Here is a 21,471-nt window from a genome sequence, read left to right on the forward strand (position 1 = left end):
ATAAGCATCATCTGGTGCATACGGTCCAGGCTGTGTACGTTAATCGCTTCTGTAAAAATTCCTTTTTGTGCCTGGTCCGCTGCTGTGCCAGCAACATTTGTATGCTGTGTATTTCTATTATGCTTTCCATTGACGCTGTCATGTACTTGTGTCTGTTGATCTACTTATTTTTCTTTTACCACCAATAAAAACGTTTGTATAAAAAAAAAAAAAAGCATCACAAAAAGTGTGGGGTACAGTAAAAATTAACGTTTTTCATGCCGCTTAGTAAGTGCTAACTGCGGCGCAAAGCATGTTAACTTTTGCTGTACCCTCACACTGTCTGTAATGCTTTTATATGAAGATTTAATAAAATCTGAAGAGTTCAAATTTCCAGACTTCCCTCTTCACTGTGTACCTGCAGAGGAGCTGTGCTAGCACCTTCAGCCGGGGAGTGCAGTGGATGGATGGCTAATTACTCACCTGGAGTGGCTTTCTTTGCGTTTGTGCATTCACTCACAGCAGGAGGTTTAGAGGCGCTGCTGCCCACCCATCAAAAGAACAATGAGGAAAGTCGGATTAGAGTGGTCACATGACCCCAACGTTTGTTATAATGTTCTAAAAAAAAGCTTGTATTGACCAAGGAGGTTGGGCCATAGGGAGATAATTGAATTGCTGGCTACCTGCCTGTATAATATAATACATAAAGGATAGCTTACCAGTCTTTAAATATGTCTTGTGACTTGTTAAATCATCTCTGTTCCTCTCTGTTTTATGTATGTAAAAGACTGTTCTATAGACCGTAATAAGGCTAAAACATTGTAAAACAAGATGGGGATACTGACCAACTGAACCTAGAAGTGTCTTGTGCATTGACTTCTGATGCCGCATACACAGGATCGGACTATCCGGCGGACTTAGTCTGGTGGACAAACCGCCTTACTTTGCAGCGGAGGTCCGCCGGACTTTCTGAACGAGCGGACCTGCCCACACACGACCGGACTTTTCCGGTGGACTAGATCCGGTAAACAATCTGCCGGACTATGGTGGGATTCCGCCAGACTTTTGAAATGAACGGACTTGCCCACACACAGAGAAAAGTCCATTCATTTTGAACTCGGCTCCAGGTAGATGGGACTAGCGAAGTAAGTCAATGTCGCCTCCATCGGCGAGATTGACACCTCGCTGGCCCCGTCACCCGGTATGGACTTAAAGGGGAAGGCCTACGCCGAAGAAACGGCATGGGGGTCCCCCCAAAGTCCATAGCAGACCCTAATACGAGCACACAGCCCTGCCGGTCAGCAAAGGGGGTGGGGACGAGCGAGCACCCCCCCTCCTGAGCCGTACCAGGCCGCGTGCCCTCAACATGGGGGGGTGTTTTGGGGAAGGAGGGCCCTGCGGACCCCCACCCCAAAGCACCTTGTCCCCATGGTGATGAGGACAATGGCCTCTTCCCGACAACTGTGGCCGTTGGTTGTTAGGGTCTGCGGGCGGGGGACTTATCGGAATTTAATAAGGGGGCCCCCAGATCCCGGCCCCCCACCCTATGTGAATGAGTATGGCGTATGATGTACCCCTACTCATTTACCTGGTGAAAAAAGTGTAAATTAGAAAAAACACACGTTTTTAAAATAATTTATTAGACAGCTCCGGTGGTTTTCTCTTCTTCCGTCTTGGGGGGTCTTCTCGCCGGACTCCTCCGCTATCTTCTGCTCTTTTACTAGCTCTTTTACTGGCGGAGGAGCCCGGCTTTCTTCTTCTTCATCGCCATCCGGGGGTCTTCTTCCGACTTCGGGGTCTTGTCCCGCTCTTCGGGGGTCTTGCCCCCCCTCTTTGGTTCTTATGCCGGGCATCTGGGCACAAGGTGCTGTAGGGAGAGGGCCCCCCCCATGTTGGGCACGCGACCTGGTATGGCTCAGGAGGGGGGCGCTCGCTCGTCCCCACCCCCTTTCTTGACCGGCCGGGCTGCGTGCTCGGATAAGGGTCTGCTATGGACTTTGGGGGGCCCCATGCCGTTTTTTCGGCGTAGGGCTTGCCCTTTAAGTCCATACCAGATGACGGGGCTAGCGAGGAGTCAATCTCGCCGATAGAGGCGGCAAAATTGACTTCCTTCGCTAGTCCCGTCTACCTGTAGCCGCGTTCAAAATGAATCTCCGTGTGTGGGCAAGTCTGTTCATTTCAAAAGTCCGGTGGACTAGCACACAGATGGGCCGAGTCCAGTGGACAATTTTGAGTCAAAACTTTCTAAGTCCGTCGGACTTTTGGGAACAAAAAGTCCGCTGGAGCTCAGACATGGGCGGATTGTCCGCCAGACAGTCCGATCATGTGTACGTGGCATGAGAGGTAAAACGGAGGAATAGTGAGCATAGTTTAGAAGCTACACCCTTCACCCTGCTGTGTCAGTTCCTTTTCTGGCAGCAAATCAAAAGGTATGCCATTCTGAAAAATTCTTGTCATTATCCATCTCTATAATTAAAGCGGTGTTCCGCTTAAAAATAAATAAAAAGTCAGCAGCTGCAAATACTGCAGCTGCTGACTTTTAATAATCGGACACTTACCTATCCCAAGGTCCAGCGATGCAGGGGATCGAAGCCCTGCTTGTCTCCCCCTAGGCTCGGCGGCACCAGCATTTTAACTGTGGGTGCCCGGCGGTGGCTTCACCGCCGGACACCCACTGTACGTGTGTGTGTGTGTGTGTGTGTGTGTGTGTGTGTGTGTGTGTGTGTGTGTGTATGTATGTGTGTGTGTGTGTGTGTATGTGTATATATATATATATATATATATATATATATATATATATATATATATAATATTTTAGCAAAGGCCCTATAGAATAAACTGGTGGATGTTGCAACTTTTTTTTGTGTCACACTGTATTTGTACAATGGTTTTTCAAAAGCATTTTTTTTTTCATGAATAAAAAAAAAAAAAAATGAAAAAACACACTAAAGTTAGCCCAATTTTTTTGTATAATGCGAAAGATGATGTTACGCTTTAAAAGTGCGTCTGCTCGTGGAATAGTGGCAAACTGCAGGGCTTAAAATTCTCCATAAGAAACACTCTAAATGCCTTAACAGGTTACCAGTTTAAAGTTGCACAAGAGCTCATGGTGCTAGAATTATTACTCCCGCTCTGACGTTCACAACAATACCTCACATATGTGGTGCGATCACTGTGTATATGTGTGGGAGTAACGTATGCATTCACATTAGCACGTAAGCGCAGTGGGACAGGAGGGCATTTTTTAAAAAAAAGTTACACTTTTTTTAAATTAAATTTATTACTATCACAAGGCATGAACAATCATCCCTTGTGACAGCATGGGCTGTGACAGGCCCCCTTTATGGAAAGATCTGAGGTCTATTAGACCCCAAATCTCTCCTCTAGCCTCTCATGCAGCCGATCAGACACAGCCAACGGCCAGGTAAAAAAAGAGGATTCGGTAGTGACGACATAACTCATCGCTTCTGGTTCCCGGGGTTACAGAGAGAGAGGAATGGTACAAGTTTCTCCTGCTCTGTCCAGGGAAGCCATCCCCACCAGCCTCATCGCTCACAGGCACTGTGATAATCTGGTAGAGTATGGGAGAGGCGGGGTGCCAGAAGGGGGGTGGGAGCCCCTTCTAATGCCCACAGAAGTAATCGAGAATTGCCAGCTAAAAACAAACATATCGGAATGATGCCTGTAGGTGCAAGCATCGTTCCAACATAACCACTATAACCAGAGGACATCCATGGACGTGGAATTGCAGTTTACACCCAATCAGCCATAAAAACTGTCCTCTCCCTCTCCTAACATCTATGCTAACTAACCTGTATAAGAAATATGTATATACTTATCTATTTTTAGGCCGCCTTGGTCTGGTCACGTGATCTCCCCTGTGTTAGCCAACAATGGCTGCAGGCATGAGGTAAGAGGCCTCTGAAAACAATTGGTAAAGCCTGGTGTGGTGACATCCCCCATAGACTTCAATAGCCCATCTGTTGTGGACAATCCCATCTCTCCCCTGACACAGGGGAGCCATCTCATGCGAATGGACCGGTCTGGCCTGACAATAGGTAGGTATAGAGTATACATCTTTCTTACATTCATTAGTATACATAGGTGTTAAAGTGGGGGGAGGGGTTGATTTTAGGTCTAATTAGGTGTAAGCTGCAATTTTGCTTTAAAGTTTTACAGTATCCTGCTCCCACAAGGCCAAGGTGCATACACATGAACCTGCTGTAATCACAAACATCTTACCCTAACAACTTTAAATACATTCAAAGTTACTTGATTGCAGACATTTTAAAATCTTTTTAAAGTCCCAACTGTTGGAAAATATATGGACTTCCCAAATGAAATTTTAGTTTTTTTTCTTTTTGGTATCCATGATTCTCCTGCAATGCCCTTTTGTTCCTAATTGCATTGTGATTTTTGGGAACAGCAACAAACCGTCTTCTCTGGAGGAATTGTGGAACACCAAAGCCATTGTCCCATAGATATTCTGGGGACAGGATCTTGGTTGGCTTGTGGTAAAGAAAATACTTATTCAGATAGCTTTCATCATGCCAGACGGCTTCAAGGCTGTTGTTCTTATCAGTCATCATGGCGTTATGGCAGAAATTGGTTAATTTGTAGACTTCTTCTACCGTACCGCCAAAATACCCTCCTGCATAATAGAAATCCCCCTCATCTGTAGGAATGTAAGCTGTTGATTGCTGTCTTCGCTCATAAGTGAAACGGTCACGTTGTGAATTGTAAAAACCAGGATGTAATGTGCCAAACACATCACTTAATATTTCCACCCCAACTGAGTCAATGAACCTCATGTCTACATCCACGCAAACCAAATAATCAACTTCTTTGTAGAAACGTTGATATGCATGATCACGGATCATCTCCATGCGCCTCATGGACACTTCCTGCCATCGTTTATAACTGGGAACTTTTAAGATGACCAGCTGCCTCCCCTCAGGGAGAGTGAAGTTGGAAATGTCATTAGCACGGTCTGTAAACACATAGTAGTTGACTTTAAACCCCACCATGAAGAACTGTTCAGCAGTTTCAATGAAGGTTTTGATGAAGACTGTGTACCTGAAAAACAGGTCAACGCATCTTAATATTCAGACATTTATAAAATACATTTAACAGGTTGCACTTTATAACAGATATTTCAATTACCTGATTGATAACAAATTGATGAATGTTATTAGCCCTTATTCTGGACTGATATCCCCACTCACCCACTTTGATGGTTCTTATCTGTTTTTTGCTATTTATTTGTGTTATACTTTTGTAGATGTCTTTTTGTAGGTCATGTGAAATAAGGGGTCCTCTTCCTCTTCTTAAATGGAGAGGATCTCTGACATGATGTTGTCAGCAACACTCTCTGTATCATTACACTGTGAGGCCGCGTACACACGCACGGACTGTTTGCCCAACCTTGTTCGTCAAACAGTTTCGGCAAACAGTCCGCTCAAAATTTGCATGAGCGGACTTGCCCACACACGAGCGGACTGTTTGACGAACAAGGTTGGGCAAACAGTTCGCTCAACTTTTGAAATGAACGGACTCGCCCACGTAAGGAGGAGGCAAATCCGCCCATTTCGAGCGCGTGTACAGGTAGGCGGGGCCCGCGAAGGAGACGTCGCGGGCTCCGCCGCCTGGAATGGGCTTAAAGGGGAACCCCAACGGCGAAAAAAATCGGCGTGGGGGTTCCCCCAAAGTCCACACCAGACCCTTGTCCGAGCACGCTACCCGGCCGGCCAGGAAAGGGGGGCGAGCGAGCGCGCCCCCCCTCCTGAGCTGTACCAGGCCGCGTGCCCTCAACATGGGGGGTGCCTTGGGGAAGGGGGGGCCGCGCGGCCCCCCCCACCCCAAAGCACCTTGTCCCCATGTTGATGAGGACAAGGGCCTCTTCCCGACAACCCTGGCCGTTGGTTGTCGGGGTCTGCGGGCGGGGGGCTTATCGGAATCCGGGAGCCCCCTAGCCCCTGGAATGCCTACGGAGCACCGCTGGTTCTGAGGACAGAGCACTGGAAGAGGCCATGGAGGAAGAAGAAGAGGAGGGGGTGGAGGAGAGAGGTGTGTCACAACCAATAGTAGCATTTTGGAGGCGTGGTGGCGGAACAACCTCCAACACTACTGCACCTTGTCCTGCATCCTTCCCAGCTGCCAGAAGAGTGACCCAATGGGCCGTGAAAGACAGGTAACGTCCCTGTCCATGCCTGCTGGACCATGAGTCAGTGGTAATATACACCTTACCGCTGACCGCCCTGTCCAGCGAGGCACGGACATTGCTTTCCACATGGAGGTAGAGAGCCGGAATCGCCTTCCGTGAGAAAAAGTGGCGTTTGGGGACCTGCCACTGAGGAACCGCACATTGTACAAACTCACGTAAGGGGGCCGAGTCTACCAACTGAAAAGGCAGCAGTTGAAGTGCTAGCAATTTAGCCAAGCTAGCATTCAACCGCTGGGCATGTGGATGGCTGGGAGTAAATTTCTTTCGCCGGTCCAGCAGCTGGGGCAGGGACATTTGCCTGCTATAATCGGACGTGGGTGTACTGCTAGCAGAGTGCCTGGAAGCACTTGGCTGTGACACACCTAATTCTACACCTTCATTCCTCTCAGAGCAGGTTTCAGAGAGGACTGAAGGTCTAGTGGGGTTGGAGATCCCAGCTGATGAGGAGCAAGGAGAGGTCCGCTTTGTTCTTTGGTGTGGGTCTTTGAGGTACGCTTGCCAACGAGCTGCATGGCAGGTCAACATATGTCTGGTCAAGCATGTGGTGCCCAAGCGGCTGATGTTTTGGCCATGCGAGATACGCTTGAGACATATGTTGCAAATAGCAGCGGTGCGATCTGATGCACTCGTCTCAAAAAAGGCCCACGCCAAAGAACTTTTAGAATAACGCGCAGAGGCAGCGCCCTGCACAGGCGGAGCTCTGCGGTGTGATTCAGTCGGTGTGCTGCCCCTAAGCTTGCCCCCGGAGGGAATCCTGCCTCGTTGGACATGTGCCTCCTCCTCCTCCCTCCTACCAGGCACCCACGTGGAGTCAGTGCCCTCATCATCCCCTCCCTCTTCATCGCTGTAGCAAACCTGGCAGTATGCTGCAGCTTGTGGAACATGACTGCCAGATTGCTGTCCTTCTTGGGCATCCCCTCTCTCTGCACTCACGCTACTGCCTTCCTCTAGCTGAGTGTCATCATCAGAGCCTACAAAACACTGGGCATCCTCCTGGAGCATGTACCCAACACTGTGCTCAAAGGGTTCAGGAGACTCCTCAGGAGGACGTGGTGGGTCTAGGGAAGGAGTCACTGATGATGACATTGAGAGGAGGGAAGACAATGAGTTGGCAGCTGCTTTGCTAGTACCCTGAGCCTGGGTGAGAGAGGATGAGGAGGATGAAGAGGGCTTGGTCATCCACTCTACCAAGTCGTTGGCATGTTGCGGCTCAACATGTCCAGCTGCCGAAAAGAAGGACAAGCGTGTCCCATGGCCACGTGCTGATGACGATGCACCGCGTCCACGACCAGCACTGTTGTCTCTAGACACAGAGCCTGCTTGCCCTCTTATCGGCACACACAACATCCACTAACTCCTGCAGATGGCAGATAGCTCAATTAGAGAAGAGCTATGTAGGTGGATATAACGGTGTATACTGGGTTCAGGGCACACAGACAGCACGCACAATCTCCCACAACTGACTGCAAGCTCTATTTAAAAAGAGCAAGATAGTTAGCTATATAGTTGGATAGAGCGGTGTATACTGGGTTCAGGGCATGCAGACAGCACGCACAATCTCCTACAACTGACTGCAAGCTCTATTTAAAACAAGCAAGATAGCTAGCTATATAGGTGGATATAGCGGTGTATACTGGGTTCAGAGCACGCACAATCTCCTACAACTGACTGCAAGCTCTATTTAAAACAAGCAAGATAGCTAGCTATATAGGTGGATATAGCGGTGTATACTGGGTTCAGAGCATGCAGACAGCACGCACAATCTCCTACAACTGACTGCAAGCTCTAAAACGAGCAAGATAGCTAGCTATATAGGTGGATATAGCGGTGTATACTGGGTTCAGAGCACGCAGACAGCACGCACAATCTCCTACAACTGACTGCAAGCTCTATTTAAAACGAGCAAGATAGCTAGCTATATAGGTGGATATAGCAGTGTATACTGGGTTCAGGGCACGCAGACAGCACGCACAATCTCCTACAACTGACTGCAAGCTCTATTTAAAACGAGCAAGATAGCTAGCTATATAGGTGGATATAGCAGTGTATACTGGGTTCAGGGCACGCAGACAGAACGCACAATCTCCTACAACTGACTGCAAGCTCTATTAAAAAAAAAGAAATATAGTTAGCTATATAGGTGAATATAGCGGTGTATACTGTGGTCAGGGCACGCAGACAACAACCACTACAGAAGAGCAAGCACGAAAAATCGGCCGATAACGATCAGTGTATACTGTGTTGAAGGTACACAGAACACCCACTAACTCCTACAGACGCCAACACACTACACAAGGCCGCCGCTCTGGCGGCCTTATATAGTGTGGGGCGTGTACTACACAGCCTGAGCTATGATTGGCCACAGGCATCCTGCCTGTGGCCAATCATGGCTCTCCTCGCTGCCGGCGCTGTGATTAGCCAAGCATGCGGGGTCATAGTGCATGCTTGGCCAATCATGAACCAGCAATGCACTGCGATGGTGCAGTGCATTGTGAGCCGTGAGCGCCACACGAATTTGGCGCGAACGGCCCATATCGTTCAGAATTCGCCGAACGAGCGAACGTATGTTCGACTCGAACACGAAGCTCATCCCTATTCTCAATATATTGCACCTTCAATGGTCAATGTCATTATACAAATGCATCATCTCCTTGTTCATGAGTTGCCCTCTCCAATGCTAGCACACAAATTAGTCCAAAACTATAGATTTTGTAAATTTTTTACTTACTTTTTAATAGCAAAAACAGTAATGCCAATACGGACATTTCTTTTATGGAACTGTGCATTCAGAATATCAATGTTATAACTGCCATTCCATATGATTGGAGCAAACCAAGGGGTTATCATCAAGATATCTGACCTCCTAGAGAACACAGAAAGAACATTGTACTGGAGTTTAGAGGATATGCAAACATAACATTTCACAGACTTAGCCCCCGTTCACACTAGTGCGACTTGTCATGCGATTTGACATGTCAAATCGCATGGCAAGTCGGACCCTATTGTCAGCAATGGAACTGGTAAAATTGGTGCAACGCCGGCTTTGCGGTGCCATATAGATTCAAAAAAGTAGTTCCTGCATTACTTCTGGGAAGTTCAGGTGTGACTTGCATAGACATCTGTGCATGAGGTCGCACAGATGTCAGCCAAGTCCCAGCTGAAGTCGCACTGACATGCGGCAAGGGCTTTCAAGTGAAGTCCCGCAATTTCAAAGCCGCATTCAATGTGAACAAGGGCTTAAGAGAGCTCTAAGCTCACAAGATCTACAGATCAATTAAGGCAGGTATAAAGATGTCCTTTACAGTTACCTCTGTGCTCCCCAATCCAGACATCTTCATCCGCAAAGTTCTGCATTTTGTGGGCTAATATGCAGCTTTCTAGAATTCGATTTCAGCCCTTTTTCGTTTGTATGAAGAATCTTTAGAGAAGCAGCTTGTTTGAAAGCAGAAACCATAAAAAAAGTGAAGCGCTCTATAGCACTTAAAAAAAAAAATCTTTCCTTTCATCATTCAATATGAAATATCCAATATATATATATAGAAGTAAACAATATAAAACACAGTGATGGGGAAAATACAGCAAAAATTATATCCTCAAAATGCGATTCTCAATTTAATCTGTGCAAAACGTTGCATACACCATACAAATTTCATGTGAAAGCCAGTTGGGTGCAGAAAGGTGTGGTCATGGAGGGCAGAGCCAGAACGCCATCTTGCTGAGGTTTTATTTGCCTTTGCAAGCGCATTGTATATGTTTATCATGTGATTACATATATGATAAGTTTTTAAACAAAAAAAAAGTGGTTTGCAGTCTGCACTTTTTGCTTTGTTTCCCTTTATGCTCTTTATGACATCTTTGCTGGGGAGTATGATGACCTTTGATGAAGACCTTGGATGCAAGGTTTGATTTAATAAAAGCAAGTTTGACCTCTATTATTCAAGTGGCGCCCACCAAACGCCCTAAGAGGTTCTGTAGTGGTGGGCACATTGGTATTGCTCGAATGGTGGATAATATGTGTACTTTTTATAGACACAGAAGAAACTGGTTTTCACATTTGAACATGAAAATTGTATGGTGTATTGGACTGATTATTATCATTGAACGTTTTGAACAGATTTATTATTAGAGACACATTTTGAGGATATCATTTTTGCTATAATATCACATCACTGTGTTTCATATTAATTACTTGTATTTGAATGTGATATCTACAACATATTTCATATGGTATGATGAGAGGATAAATGCATTTATTTTCTTAAAGTGCTATTTTAAGATTATTTTTAAGACGTTATACGTATCTGCTCTGTGTAATAGTTTTGCACAGAATAGCCTTGATCCTCCTCTTCTCAGGTCCTGTTGGCACCCCTGGCTCCTCCCCCATGACCAGTGCCCTCAATAGCAAGTCGCTTGCTATAAGAGTACTGGTGTGTGCTCACTACCGAGCCTGGCTACATAGAGCTGCGACTCGGCCCTGTCCCGCCCTGCTCTCTCCTCATTGCCTCACTGCCTGTGAGCCAATAAGGAGAGGGAACAGATGTTTTGCATCACCACAGGGTGGCACTGTGGATACAAAGTTAATAGAGACGTTCCACATACTAATTTGATTGGAATACTATTTTGGAAACATGGACACTGGAATTTGTAGGGACCGAAATACACATAGCTAAAAGTTAAACATCTTTATCACAAGAAAGTTATTTAAAAGAAAATTAGACATATGTTGCTAAAAATTCACAATATAGATATTATCTAGATAATATACATCACACCACCAGTTACACCAAAGAAACTTGTATCCTGAATGCTCGTAATAGCGTCATAGATATGACGATTAACTGTATTCCATCAGACTTGGTATAAATTGGTTAGGGCGTGCTATGGTTCAGGTCTACATGTTACGCACATAAGCACTTCTTCAGAAGCTTAGGCATATATTCTACATAAATAAAAAACAAACAAACTAAATCTTACAGTAAATATTAATAAATATATACATATATATATATATATATATATATATATATATATATATATATATATATATATATATATATATATATATATATATTGTGGTGAAATTAGTGCCGCGTACAGACGATCTGACTTTCCGACAGGCTTGGTCCAGCGGACCGGGATCCGTCTGACAATTTTAATCGTGTGTGGGCTCCAAAAGTCTGACAGACCTAGAAATAAAACATGTTTCAAATCTATCCGATGGACTCATTTTCGACGGGCTAAAAATTGGGATAACCGTTCATCTGTGTGCTAGTCCGACGGACCAAATAGGACGCAAGGGCAGCTATTGGCTACTGGCTATTGAACTTCCTTGTTTAGTCCCATTCACGCCATCACATTCAAAACAAACAGACTTTTGAATGTACTTGGTACGGTCGTGTGTGGCCAAGTCCACTCGTTCAGAAAGACCATCAAACCTAGTCCATCGAAAAGTCCGGTCGTGTGTACGCGGCATAGCATGTGGGGATCACCTTTTCTCAGAATGAAGGTCAGCATACAGGAAGTTTCTTTAATTACAGGTGGCTTGCAAAGTCATAAAAAAAAAATAAACAAAACTGTAAAACAAATCCTTGCCATCTGGTGCTAAACTAAATAGTACACTGCTCTCTATACGGTGTGGGGCTGCTCCCCGTCACCAACAAAACGTGAGGTAAAGCAAACCTTTGTTTTCAATCCAAACAGAGTTCCTCTCTCTCAGATTCCCTTCTCAGTCTCAGGCCAGAGCACTGCTGTGTTCTCTTCCTGGTCATTTAAAGTCCACCTAAACATGGACTCAAGTGGACTACAAGACCTGGACCGGAACCAAGCCTGTCACAGAGGCTGGAAATATTCAGGCCGGATTCTGGTTCAGTCTCTGACAATAGAACAAATGCGAGGTGGAATATACAGATTATCGATGACCTCATCTCACATACCATCACTATATATATATAAATTTATTGTGTATCATTGTATCATTTGCTGTAAGATTTATTGTTTGTTTTGGAGCAGGGATTTGGAGGTAATAATAATTTACACCATTTTACTAATGTCACCACAAAACAATCAATCTATCCAATGAGGACCTGAGACACTGGCTGGAGTTGCTGTGCTTGTTCCTGTCGCTGGAAAGATTGGGTTCAGTACATCTTACCACTGGGATTTTTGCCCATTCCTCCTTGCAAAACTGCTCCAGCTCCTTCAAGTTGGATGGTTTGCTCTTGTGAACAGCAATCTTTAAGTCTGACCACAGATTTTCTATTGGACTGAGGTCTGGGCTTTGACTAGGCCATTCCAACACATTTACATGTTTCCCCTTAAACCACTCAAGTTTTGCTTTATCAGTGTGTTTGGGGTCATTGTCCTGCTGGAAGGTGAACCTCCATCCTGGTCTCAAATCACGCACAGAGTGATACAGGTTTTGCTCAAGAATAGCCCTGTATTTAGCACCATCCATCTTTTCCTCAACTCTGACCAGTTTCCCAGTCCCGACTTCTGAAAAACATGGTGTTCTTTGGGTGATGTGACGTGTTGGGTTTGCGCCAGACATAGCGTTTTCTTTGATGGCCAAAAGGTTAAATTTTAGTCTCATCAGACCAGAGCACCTTCCTCCATACATTTTGGGAGTCTCCTACATGCCTTTTCGCAAACTCAAAACGTGCCATTTTGTTTTTTGCTGAAAGTAATGGCTTTCTTCTGGCCACTCTGCCATAAAGCCCAACTCTGTGGAGTGTACGGCTTATCGTCGTCCTATGTAAAGACACTCCAGTCTCTGCTGTGGAACTCTGCAGCTCCTCCAGTGTTACCTTAGGTCTCTGTGCTGCCTCTCTGATTAATGCCCTCCTTGCCCAGTCCGTGAGTTTTGGTGTGTGGTCATCTGTTGGCAGGTTTGCTGTTGTGCCCTGTTCTTTCCATTTGGTTATGATATATTTGATGGTGCTCCTATCAAAGATTTGGATATTTTTTTATTACCTAACCTTGATTTGTACTTCTAAACAACATTGTCCCTTTCTTTTTTGGAGAGTTCCTTGGTCTTCATGGCAGTGTTTGGTTAGTGGTCCCTCTTGCTTAGGTGTTGCAGCTTCTGGGGCCTTTCAAAAAGGTGTGTATATGTAATGACAGATCGTGTGACACTAAGGCCGCGTACACACGGGCGGACTGTTCGCCCAACTTTGTTTGTCAAACAGTTTCGGCAAACAGTCCGCTCAAAATTAGCATGGACGGACATGGCCACACACGGCACTTTTTTGAGCGGACTGTTTCAGCGAACTGTTTGCCAAACAGTTCGCTCAACTTTTGAAATGAACGGACTCGCCCACGTAAGGCGGAGGCAAATCCGCCCATTTCGAGCGCGTGTACAGGTAGGCGGGGCCCGCGAAGGAGACGTCGCGGGCTCCGCCGCCTGGAATGGACTTAAAGGGGAACCCAACGCCGAAAAAAATCGGCGTGGGGGTTCCCCCAAAGTCCACAACAGACCCTTGTCCGAGCACGCTACCCGGCCGGCCAGGAAAGGGGGGCGAGCGAGCGCGCCCCCCCTCCTGAGCCGTACCAGGCCGCGTGCCCTCAACATGGGGGGTGCCTTGGGGAAGGGGGGGCCGCGCGGCCCCCCCCACCCCAAAGCACCTTGTCCCCATGTTGATGAGGACAAGGGCCTCTTCCCGACAACCCTGGCCGTTGGTTGTCGGGGTCTGCGGGCGGGGGGCTTATCGGAATCCGGGAGCCCCCTTTAAGAAGGGGGCCCCCGGATACCGGCCCCCCACCCTATGTGAATGAGTATGGGGTATAATGTACCCCTACCCATTCACCTGTGAAATAAAGTACAAAAAAAAACACAACACAGAGAAAAAATATTTTATTGCACAGCTCCGGGGGTCTTCCGTCTTCGGGGGTCTTCTCGCCGGACTCCTCCGCTATCTTCGTGTAGCTCTTTTACTAGCGGAGGAGCCCGGCTTTCTTCCTCCCCGCCGCCGGCCTCTTCTCCCGACTTCGGGGGTCTTGTCCCCCTCTTCGGTTCTTCTGCCGGGCCACCGCGCCTTCTTGTAGCTCTTTTGCAGGCGGTGGCCCGGTCTTCTGTCGCCGCTGCCTTCCGTTCTTCTGTCGCCGCCTTCGGTTCTTCTGCCGGGCCACCGCGCCTTCTTGTAGCTCTTTTACAGGCGGTGGCCCGGTCTTCTGTCGCCGCTGTCGCCGTCGCCGCCTTCCGTTCTTCTTCTTCTTCTTGTTGTTCTTCTTCTTCCCCAGGAGATGTTGACACGTCGCTCTCTCCGGCCGGAATGCCAGAGCCGCGCTGTGCGGTCACTTATATAGTGACAATGGGGCGGTGTCACATGGTATATGTCACATGGGTTGGTCACATGGGTTGATGTCACATGGGGACTATGACATCGTAAGGGGGCGGGGTCACCATGTGACCAACCCATGTGACATATACCATGTGACACCGCCCCATTGTCACTATATAAGTGACCGCACAGCACAGCACAAGACCCCCGAAGTCGGGAGAAGAGGCCGGCGGCGGGGAGGAAGAAAGCCGGGCTCCTCCGCTAGTAAAAGAGCTACACGAAGATAGCGGAGGAGTCCGGCGAGAAGACCCCCGAAGACGGAAGACCCCCGGAGCTGTGCAATAAAATATTTTTTCTCTGTGTTGTGTTTTTTTTGTACTTTATTTCACAGGTGAATGGGTAGGGGTACATTGTACCCCATACTCATTCACATAGGGTGGGGGGCCGGTATCCGGGAGCCCCCTTCTTAAAGGGGGCTCCCGGATTCCGATAAGCCCCCCGCCCGCAGACCCCGACAACCAACGGCCAGGGTTGTCGGGAAAAGGCCCTTGTCCTCATCAACATGGGGACAAGGTGCTTTGGGGTGGGGGGGCTGCGCGGCCCCCCTTCCCCAAGGCACCCCCCATGTTGAGGGCACGCGGCCTGGTACGGCTCAGGAGGGGGGGCGCGCTCGCTCGCCCCCCTTTTCTGGCCGGCCGGGTAGCGTGCTCGGACAAGGGTCTGTTGTGGACTTTGGGGGAACCCCCACGCCGATTTTTTTCGGCGTTGGGGTTCCCCTTTAAGCCCATTCCAGGCGGCGGAGCCCGCGACGTCTCCGTCGCGGGCCCCGCCTACCTCGAAATGAGCAGACTTTCCTCCGAGCGGGAACAGTTTGCTCATTTCGAAAGTAGCCTACACACGGGCGGACTGTTCGCTCAAACACAGTTTCAGCGGACAGTTTTTCGGAATTTCCGAAAGACTTTGTCCGTCAAACTGTCCGCTGAAACTGTCCGCTGAAAGCCCACACACGAGCGGACTGTCCGCCCAAACACTGTTCAGCGGACAAGGTTGGGCGAACAGTCCGCCCGTGTGTACGCGGCCTTAGGCCGCGTACACACGGGCGGATTGTCTGCCCAACTAAGTTCGTCAGACAATCCGACAGACAGTCCGTCCAAATTTTGAATGAACGGACTTGACCACACACGATGAACAGACAGTCCGCTGAAAACTTGCACGATGACGTGTACAGCACGTACGACGGGACTAGAAAAACGACGTCCAATACACTGTAATGCAACCTTCGGCCGCGTAAATCCTTTCTGAGCATGTGCCATACTTAGTCCGTCCAACTTGCCTACACACGAGCGGACTGTCCGCTGAAACCAAGTTTGGACGGACAAAATTACGGAAATTCCGAAAGACAAAGTCCGTCAGACTGTCCGCTGAAAAAGTCCGCTGAAGCCCACACACGAGCGGATTGTCCACTGAAACACGGTTCAGCGGACTAAGTTGGGCAGACAATCCGCCCGTGTGTACGCGGCCTTAGATTGCACACAGGTGGACATCATTTCACTAATTATGTGACTTTTGAAGGTAATTGGTTGCACCAGAGATTTTTACGGGCTTCATAACAAAGGGGGTGAATACATACGCACATGCTAATTATCAGTTTTAGATTTCTGAAAAATAGTATAATGTATATATTTTCCTAATTTTACTTTGCCAATTTAGACTATTGTGTTCTGATCCATCACATATAATTAAGATTAAAAAAACATTGAACTAAAGTTTGTAATGTAACAAAATAGGTAAAAAGCCAAGGGGCCTGAATACTTTTGCAAGGCATACCTTCCATTCTCCTTGTTGCACATCTAGGGGATGTCCCGTGGTAAATGGCCCAGTAACTTGAGACTGACAATAGATCCACTTGAATGGATTTTATTTGCAAAACTTAGACAATTGAACAGTCTTTCAACTTGGTATCAGAGGGTTGGAAAGGAAGTTCAGGTACTCTTATGCCGCGTACACACGATCAAACAATCGGGTGGAAAAGTCCGGCAAACTCAAGTCCGCCGGACAATCCCCCCGTGTGTAGCCTTCGGCAGACTTTTTTTACCCGAAAGTACGGCGGACTTAGAAAGTAGTTTTGCACTCCAATCTTCCCGCCGTACTTGCATTTCAGGGGACAATCCAGCCGTGCGTATGCCAGTCCGCCGTACTTTTGAAATGAACGGATTTTTCCCGCCTGGAGAAAAGTCCGCTCATTTTGAGCACATCTCCAGGTAGGCGGGGCCCGCGAAGGAGACGTCGCTGGCCCCGCCACCCGGTATGGACTTAAAGGGGAACCCCAACGCCGAAAAAATCAGCGTGGGGGTCCCCCCCAGGTCCACATCAGACCCTTGTCCGAGCACGCTACCCGGCCGGCCAGAAAAGGGGGGGGGACGAGCGAGCCCCCCCCTCCTGAGCCATACCAGGCTGCGTGCCCTCAACTTGGGGGGTGCCTTGGGGAAGGAGGGGCCGCGCGCCCCCCCCCACCCCAAAGCACCTTGTCCCCATGTTGATGAGGACAAGGGCCTCTTCCCGACAAACCTGGCCGTTAGTTGTCGGGGTCTGTGGGCGGGGGGCTTTAATAAGGGGCCCCCGAATCCTGGTCCCCCACCCTATGTGAATGAGTATGGGGTACAATGTACCCCTACCCATTCACCTGTAAAAAAAAAAAAAGTAAAACAAAACATAACACACAAGGGTTAAAATAGTTTATTGCAGAGCTCCGGGGGTCTTCTCGGCGGACTCCTCCGCTATCTTCTTCTAGCTCTTTTACTAGCGGAGGAGCCCGGCTTTGTTCCTCGCCACCGCCCTCTTCTTCCGACTTCGGGGGTCTTGTCCCCCTCTTTGGTTCTTCTTGCCGGGCCACCACGTCTTCTGTTCTTCTCTTCTTCTTCTCTTCAGATGTTGCCTCGTTGCATCCTCCTTTCACAATGGCACCGACGCGACGCGACTTATATAGGGACATCACCGGATGATGTCCCCGCCCATTATGGTGTCACAGTCCCAGAGGATGCGTCGTGTCGGTGCCATTGTGAGCGGAGGATGCGACGAGGCAACATCTGAAGAGAAGAACAATAGGCGGCGACAGCGGCGACAGAAGACCGGGCCACCGCCTGTAAAAGAGCTAGAAGAAGGCGCGGTGGCCCAGCAAGAAGAACCGAAGAGGGGGACAAGACCCCCGAAGAGGGGGACAAGACCCCCGAAGTCGGAAGAAGAGGGCGGCGGCGAGGAAGAAAGCCGGGCTCCTCCGCTAGTAAAAGAGCTAGAAGAAGATAGCGGAGGAGTCCGGCGAGAAGATCCCCGAAGACGGAAGACCCCGGGAGCTGTGCAATAAACCTTGTGTGTTGTGTTTTTTTTCTACAGGTGAATGGGTAGGGGTACATTGTACCCCATACTCATTCACATAGGGTGGGGGGCTGGGATCCAGGGGCCCCCTTATTAAAGGGGGCTCCCAGATTCCGATAAGCCCCCCGCCCGCAGACCCCGACAACCAACGGCCAGGGTTGTCGAGAAGAGGCCCTTTTCCTCATCAACATGGGGCAAGGTGCTTTGGGGTGGGGGGGGCCGCGCGGCCCCCCTTCCCCAAGGCACCCCCCTTATGTTGAGGGCACGCGGCCTGGTATGGCTCAGGAGGGGGGCCACTCACTCGTCCCCCCCCCCCCCCTTTCTGGCCAGCCGGGTAGCGTGCTCGGACAAGGGTCTGATGTGGACCTGGGGGGGACCCCCACGTCGATTTTTTTTTCGGTGTGGGGGTTCCCCTTTAAGTCCATACCAGGTGGCGGGGCCTACCTGGAGACGCGCTCAAAATGAGCAGACTTTCCTCCGCATGTGTGGGCGAGTCTGTTCATTTCAAAAGTACGGCGGATAGTCCGGCGGACTTAGTACGTCCTATTAATCCCCTGAAAAAGTGCAGTGTGTGGGCAAGTAGCCCGTTCGGAAAGTCCGGCGGGAAGTCCGCCGGACTAAGTCCGCCGGATAGTCCGCTACGTGTGTACGCGGCATAAGTGTCAAAGTGAAAAAAAAAAATTAAGAACTTGTTTACTTTGACTGTATCCAGAGAATAGCCATTCGCAACTGGATGTTCACTCAGGTTGGACAGTCCCTCTCTCACAAGGCCTAGCAGCCAACATGGTGCTTACTCAGGAACGAGTCTCTGCCACAGACGTTGTGGTAGAAACGTATAAGATAATGTCTCTGCCACAGACGTTGTTGTAGAACCCATAGGAATACTAAGCTTGGGAACACTTGTGGGATACCTGAAGCTCTCAGCCTGCTTGGCGATATCCCCAAGACCGGATTCTCTCGGTTAATTCAGCCCTTCCAGGCTCTTGCTAAGAAAACCAACCCGTGTGTGGTGTTCTTCTGAAGAGTCCTCCCCTGGGATGCTTGAAGTACACGGGGTCTCTCCCGAACCGGAGACTGCACCCGTAGCCTTCCTTGGGGCTGGTCAGGAGAACCAGGACCGTGAAGTCAGCGCCTCATTCTGGACCGGAACCCCGAACCAAGTGAAGTCCGCATCTTAAATACCCTCTCCCAGAAAACGCAGCGAGAGTGCCACTCTCACTGGCCGGGCTCCGAGAGAGAGTAACTTAAACACCTAACCAGACCATAGTTCCATGCCTGCCAAAAGACACAGTGCCCCCTGTATATACACACACACACACACACACACACACACACACACACACAGTATATATTTGATTGGATGTTGGATAAATGTAACCTAACATTTTATTTAAACATAACTGATAGCCGCCAACCTCCTCTCACTTTGTGCTCTTATTTGGTCTCTTGGGAAGTGTATATAGAATGTTGTAAAGCGGGACTACCAGTGCTGTCCTGAAGTCCATTTAATAACCATTCACAACTGCTCTCACTTCTCTAATGCAATTCAGATCAGGATTAAATGAATTTTATTCTCTGTGCTAACCATACACAATGTCCACTGGAGAGAACAAGTCTTGTGCAGAGAGCTAAATGTATGTACTCACATAAACAAATTGCCACTAGGTGTCCCTAAAGTGACACTAAAATCAGGTTTTGGGAGCTCACAGAGGACATTTTAAGGAGGCAGAAAAATTCCGCAAGAAACTATTTAATGATATATAGATTACAGGGCCATACTGCATGTGTGGATTATTTTTGAAAAATAAAGATACAGTATTGTTTAGTGTCACTTTAACCACTTCAGCCCTGGATGATTTGACCAAGCCATTTTTTGCGATTTGGCACTGCGTCGCTTTAACTGAAAAGTGCGTGGTCGTGCGGCTCTGTACCCAAACAAAATTGATGCCCTTTTTTCCCCACAAATAGAGCTTTCTTTTGGTGGTATTTGATCATCTCTGTGCTTTTTATTCTTTGTGCTATAAACAAAAAAAGAGCGCCAATTTTGAAAAAAAACACTATTTTGTACCTTTTTGCTATAATAAATATCCCCAATTTTTTTTTAAAAAAGCTATTTTTTCCCTAAGTTTAGGCTGCAATAAGAGTATATTGATTGGTTTGCGGAAAAGTTATAGCGTCTACAAAATAGGGCATAGATTTATAGCATTTTTATTTATTTATTTATTTACTAGTATTGGCGGCGATCTGCGATTTTTATCGGGACTGTGACATTATGGCGGACACATCGGACACTTTTGACACATTTTTGGGACCGTTGGCATTTATACAGTGATCCGTGCTATAAAAATGCACTGATTACTGTAAAAATGTCACTGGCAGGGAAGGGGTTAACACTAGGGTGCGATCAAGAGGTTAACTGTGTTCCCCCCCAGGCGATTGGTCTCTTCTCCCCTCAGAGAACCGGGTTCTGTGTGTTTACACACACAGATCTAATTTCTCGGTGTGACACGAGCTATCAAGGGAACCCAGATGGTGATCGCGACCGCCAGGCACTCGCATCGGCTCCGGGTGCGAGCAGTGGGCACGCGACCCTAGTGGCCACAGGCCGAAGTGACATTACATATCGTAATTTCGCCCTCCCGTGCCATTCTGCTGCAGTAAAACTGCGGCGGCTGGTCGGCAAGTAGTTAATCATGGCAGATTGTCTTTCCAGACATTTTGCTAGCAATGCCAGTTTTTTTTCAAGGGATACTGAAATCTCATCTGCTTTGCTATTTTAAATAATTACTCACTAATCCGATTATTTTAATCAGTAATCTTTAAAAATGAACTTTACAATATTATTTATACAGGTCTTGTGGGATCTGGAATGTTAATATAACTGTGAGTTGCCAATACAAGCTGCACAAAGGTCAAAGGCACAAATAAAAAGGTTCTATCTTAGGGCCGGTTCACACTGCGACGCGAGGCGAGGCGACACGGCTCGCCTCGCCTCGCTCCCGCAAGTCGCCCCCATTCAGTACTATGGAACCGTTCTGAGAGGAGCGACTCGAGTCGCTCCGACTCAGAAAAAAGGTTCCTGTACTACTTCGGGGCGACTTCGGGGGCGACTTGCATTGACTTCTATGCAGAAGTCCTCTGCAAGTCGCCGCTGAGCTCCCCGCAAGTCGCGGCGAGGTAAGTCGGAGACGCCTCGCCGCGGCTCGCTGTGTGAACCAGCCCTTATGAGCATGATTTTATATATTTTTTTGAACAACTGTATTATGTTTAAATACAAAGTTGTTTAAAGTAGAACTTTAGAACTCTCACAATCAACATTCATCATTTGTAGTCCTTTTGCTGCTAGCATTAGAAAATTAATAGGAATATAATAATAATGATAATATGATAATACTTCCTGGTTTCTTGCCTAAGCAAATTATATCCTACATCCCCGAGGTCTTCAGGATGGAGTGAGGGGTTTTCTCAGTTAAGGTAAACCCCCCTGCCTGCATCATTGAGCTAAGGGTAGATGGATTCCAGAAAGTAATTGCTGAATTAATAATTTGCCCTTACTCAAGATGGCCACCGCCAAAAATGCTAGGGGGGGGTAGGGTTGCCACCTGTTCGGGATTCACCCAG

General features: G+C 48.0%; 1 protein-coding gene across 1 annotated transcript in view; it reads right to left on the reverse strand.

Moving 5' to 3' along the window:
• Positions 1–207: 207 nt before the first annotated feature.
• LOC143995710 (histo-blood group ABO system transferase-like) overlaps positions 208–21,471 on the reverse strand; it is a 79,160-nt gene continuing 57,896 nt past the window's right edge. Inside the window, exons 4-5 of the mRNA XM_077490456.1 lie at positions 8,931–9,065; positions 208–5,055 (exon numbers count right to left, since the gene is read on the reverse strand). Coding sequence (XP_077346582.1) covers positions 4,278–5,055; positions 8,931–9,065 — 913 coding nt within the window. The 3' untranslated portion in view covers positions 208–4,277. The remainder of the gene's footprint in view (positions 5,056–8,930; positions 9,066–21,471) is intronic.

The sequence above is a fragment of the Lithobates pipiens genome, unplaced genomic scaffold, assembly GCF_037356315.1.
Source record: "Lithobates pipiens isolate NorthernLeopardFrog02 unplaced genomic scaffold, aLitPip1_a1.2 Scaffold_188, whole genome shotgun sequence".
Taxonomy (NCBI): domain Eukaryota; kingdom Metazoa; phylum Chordata; class Amphibia; order Anura; family Ranidae; genus Lithobates; species Lithobates pipiens.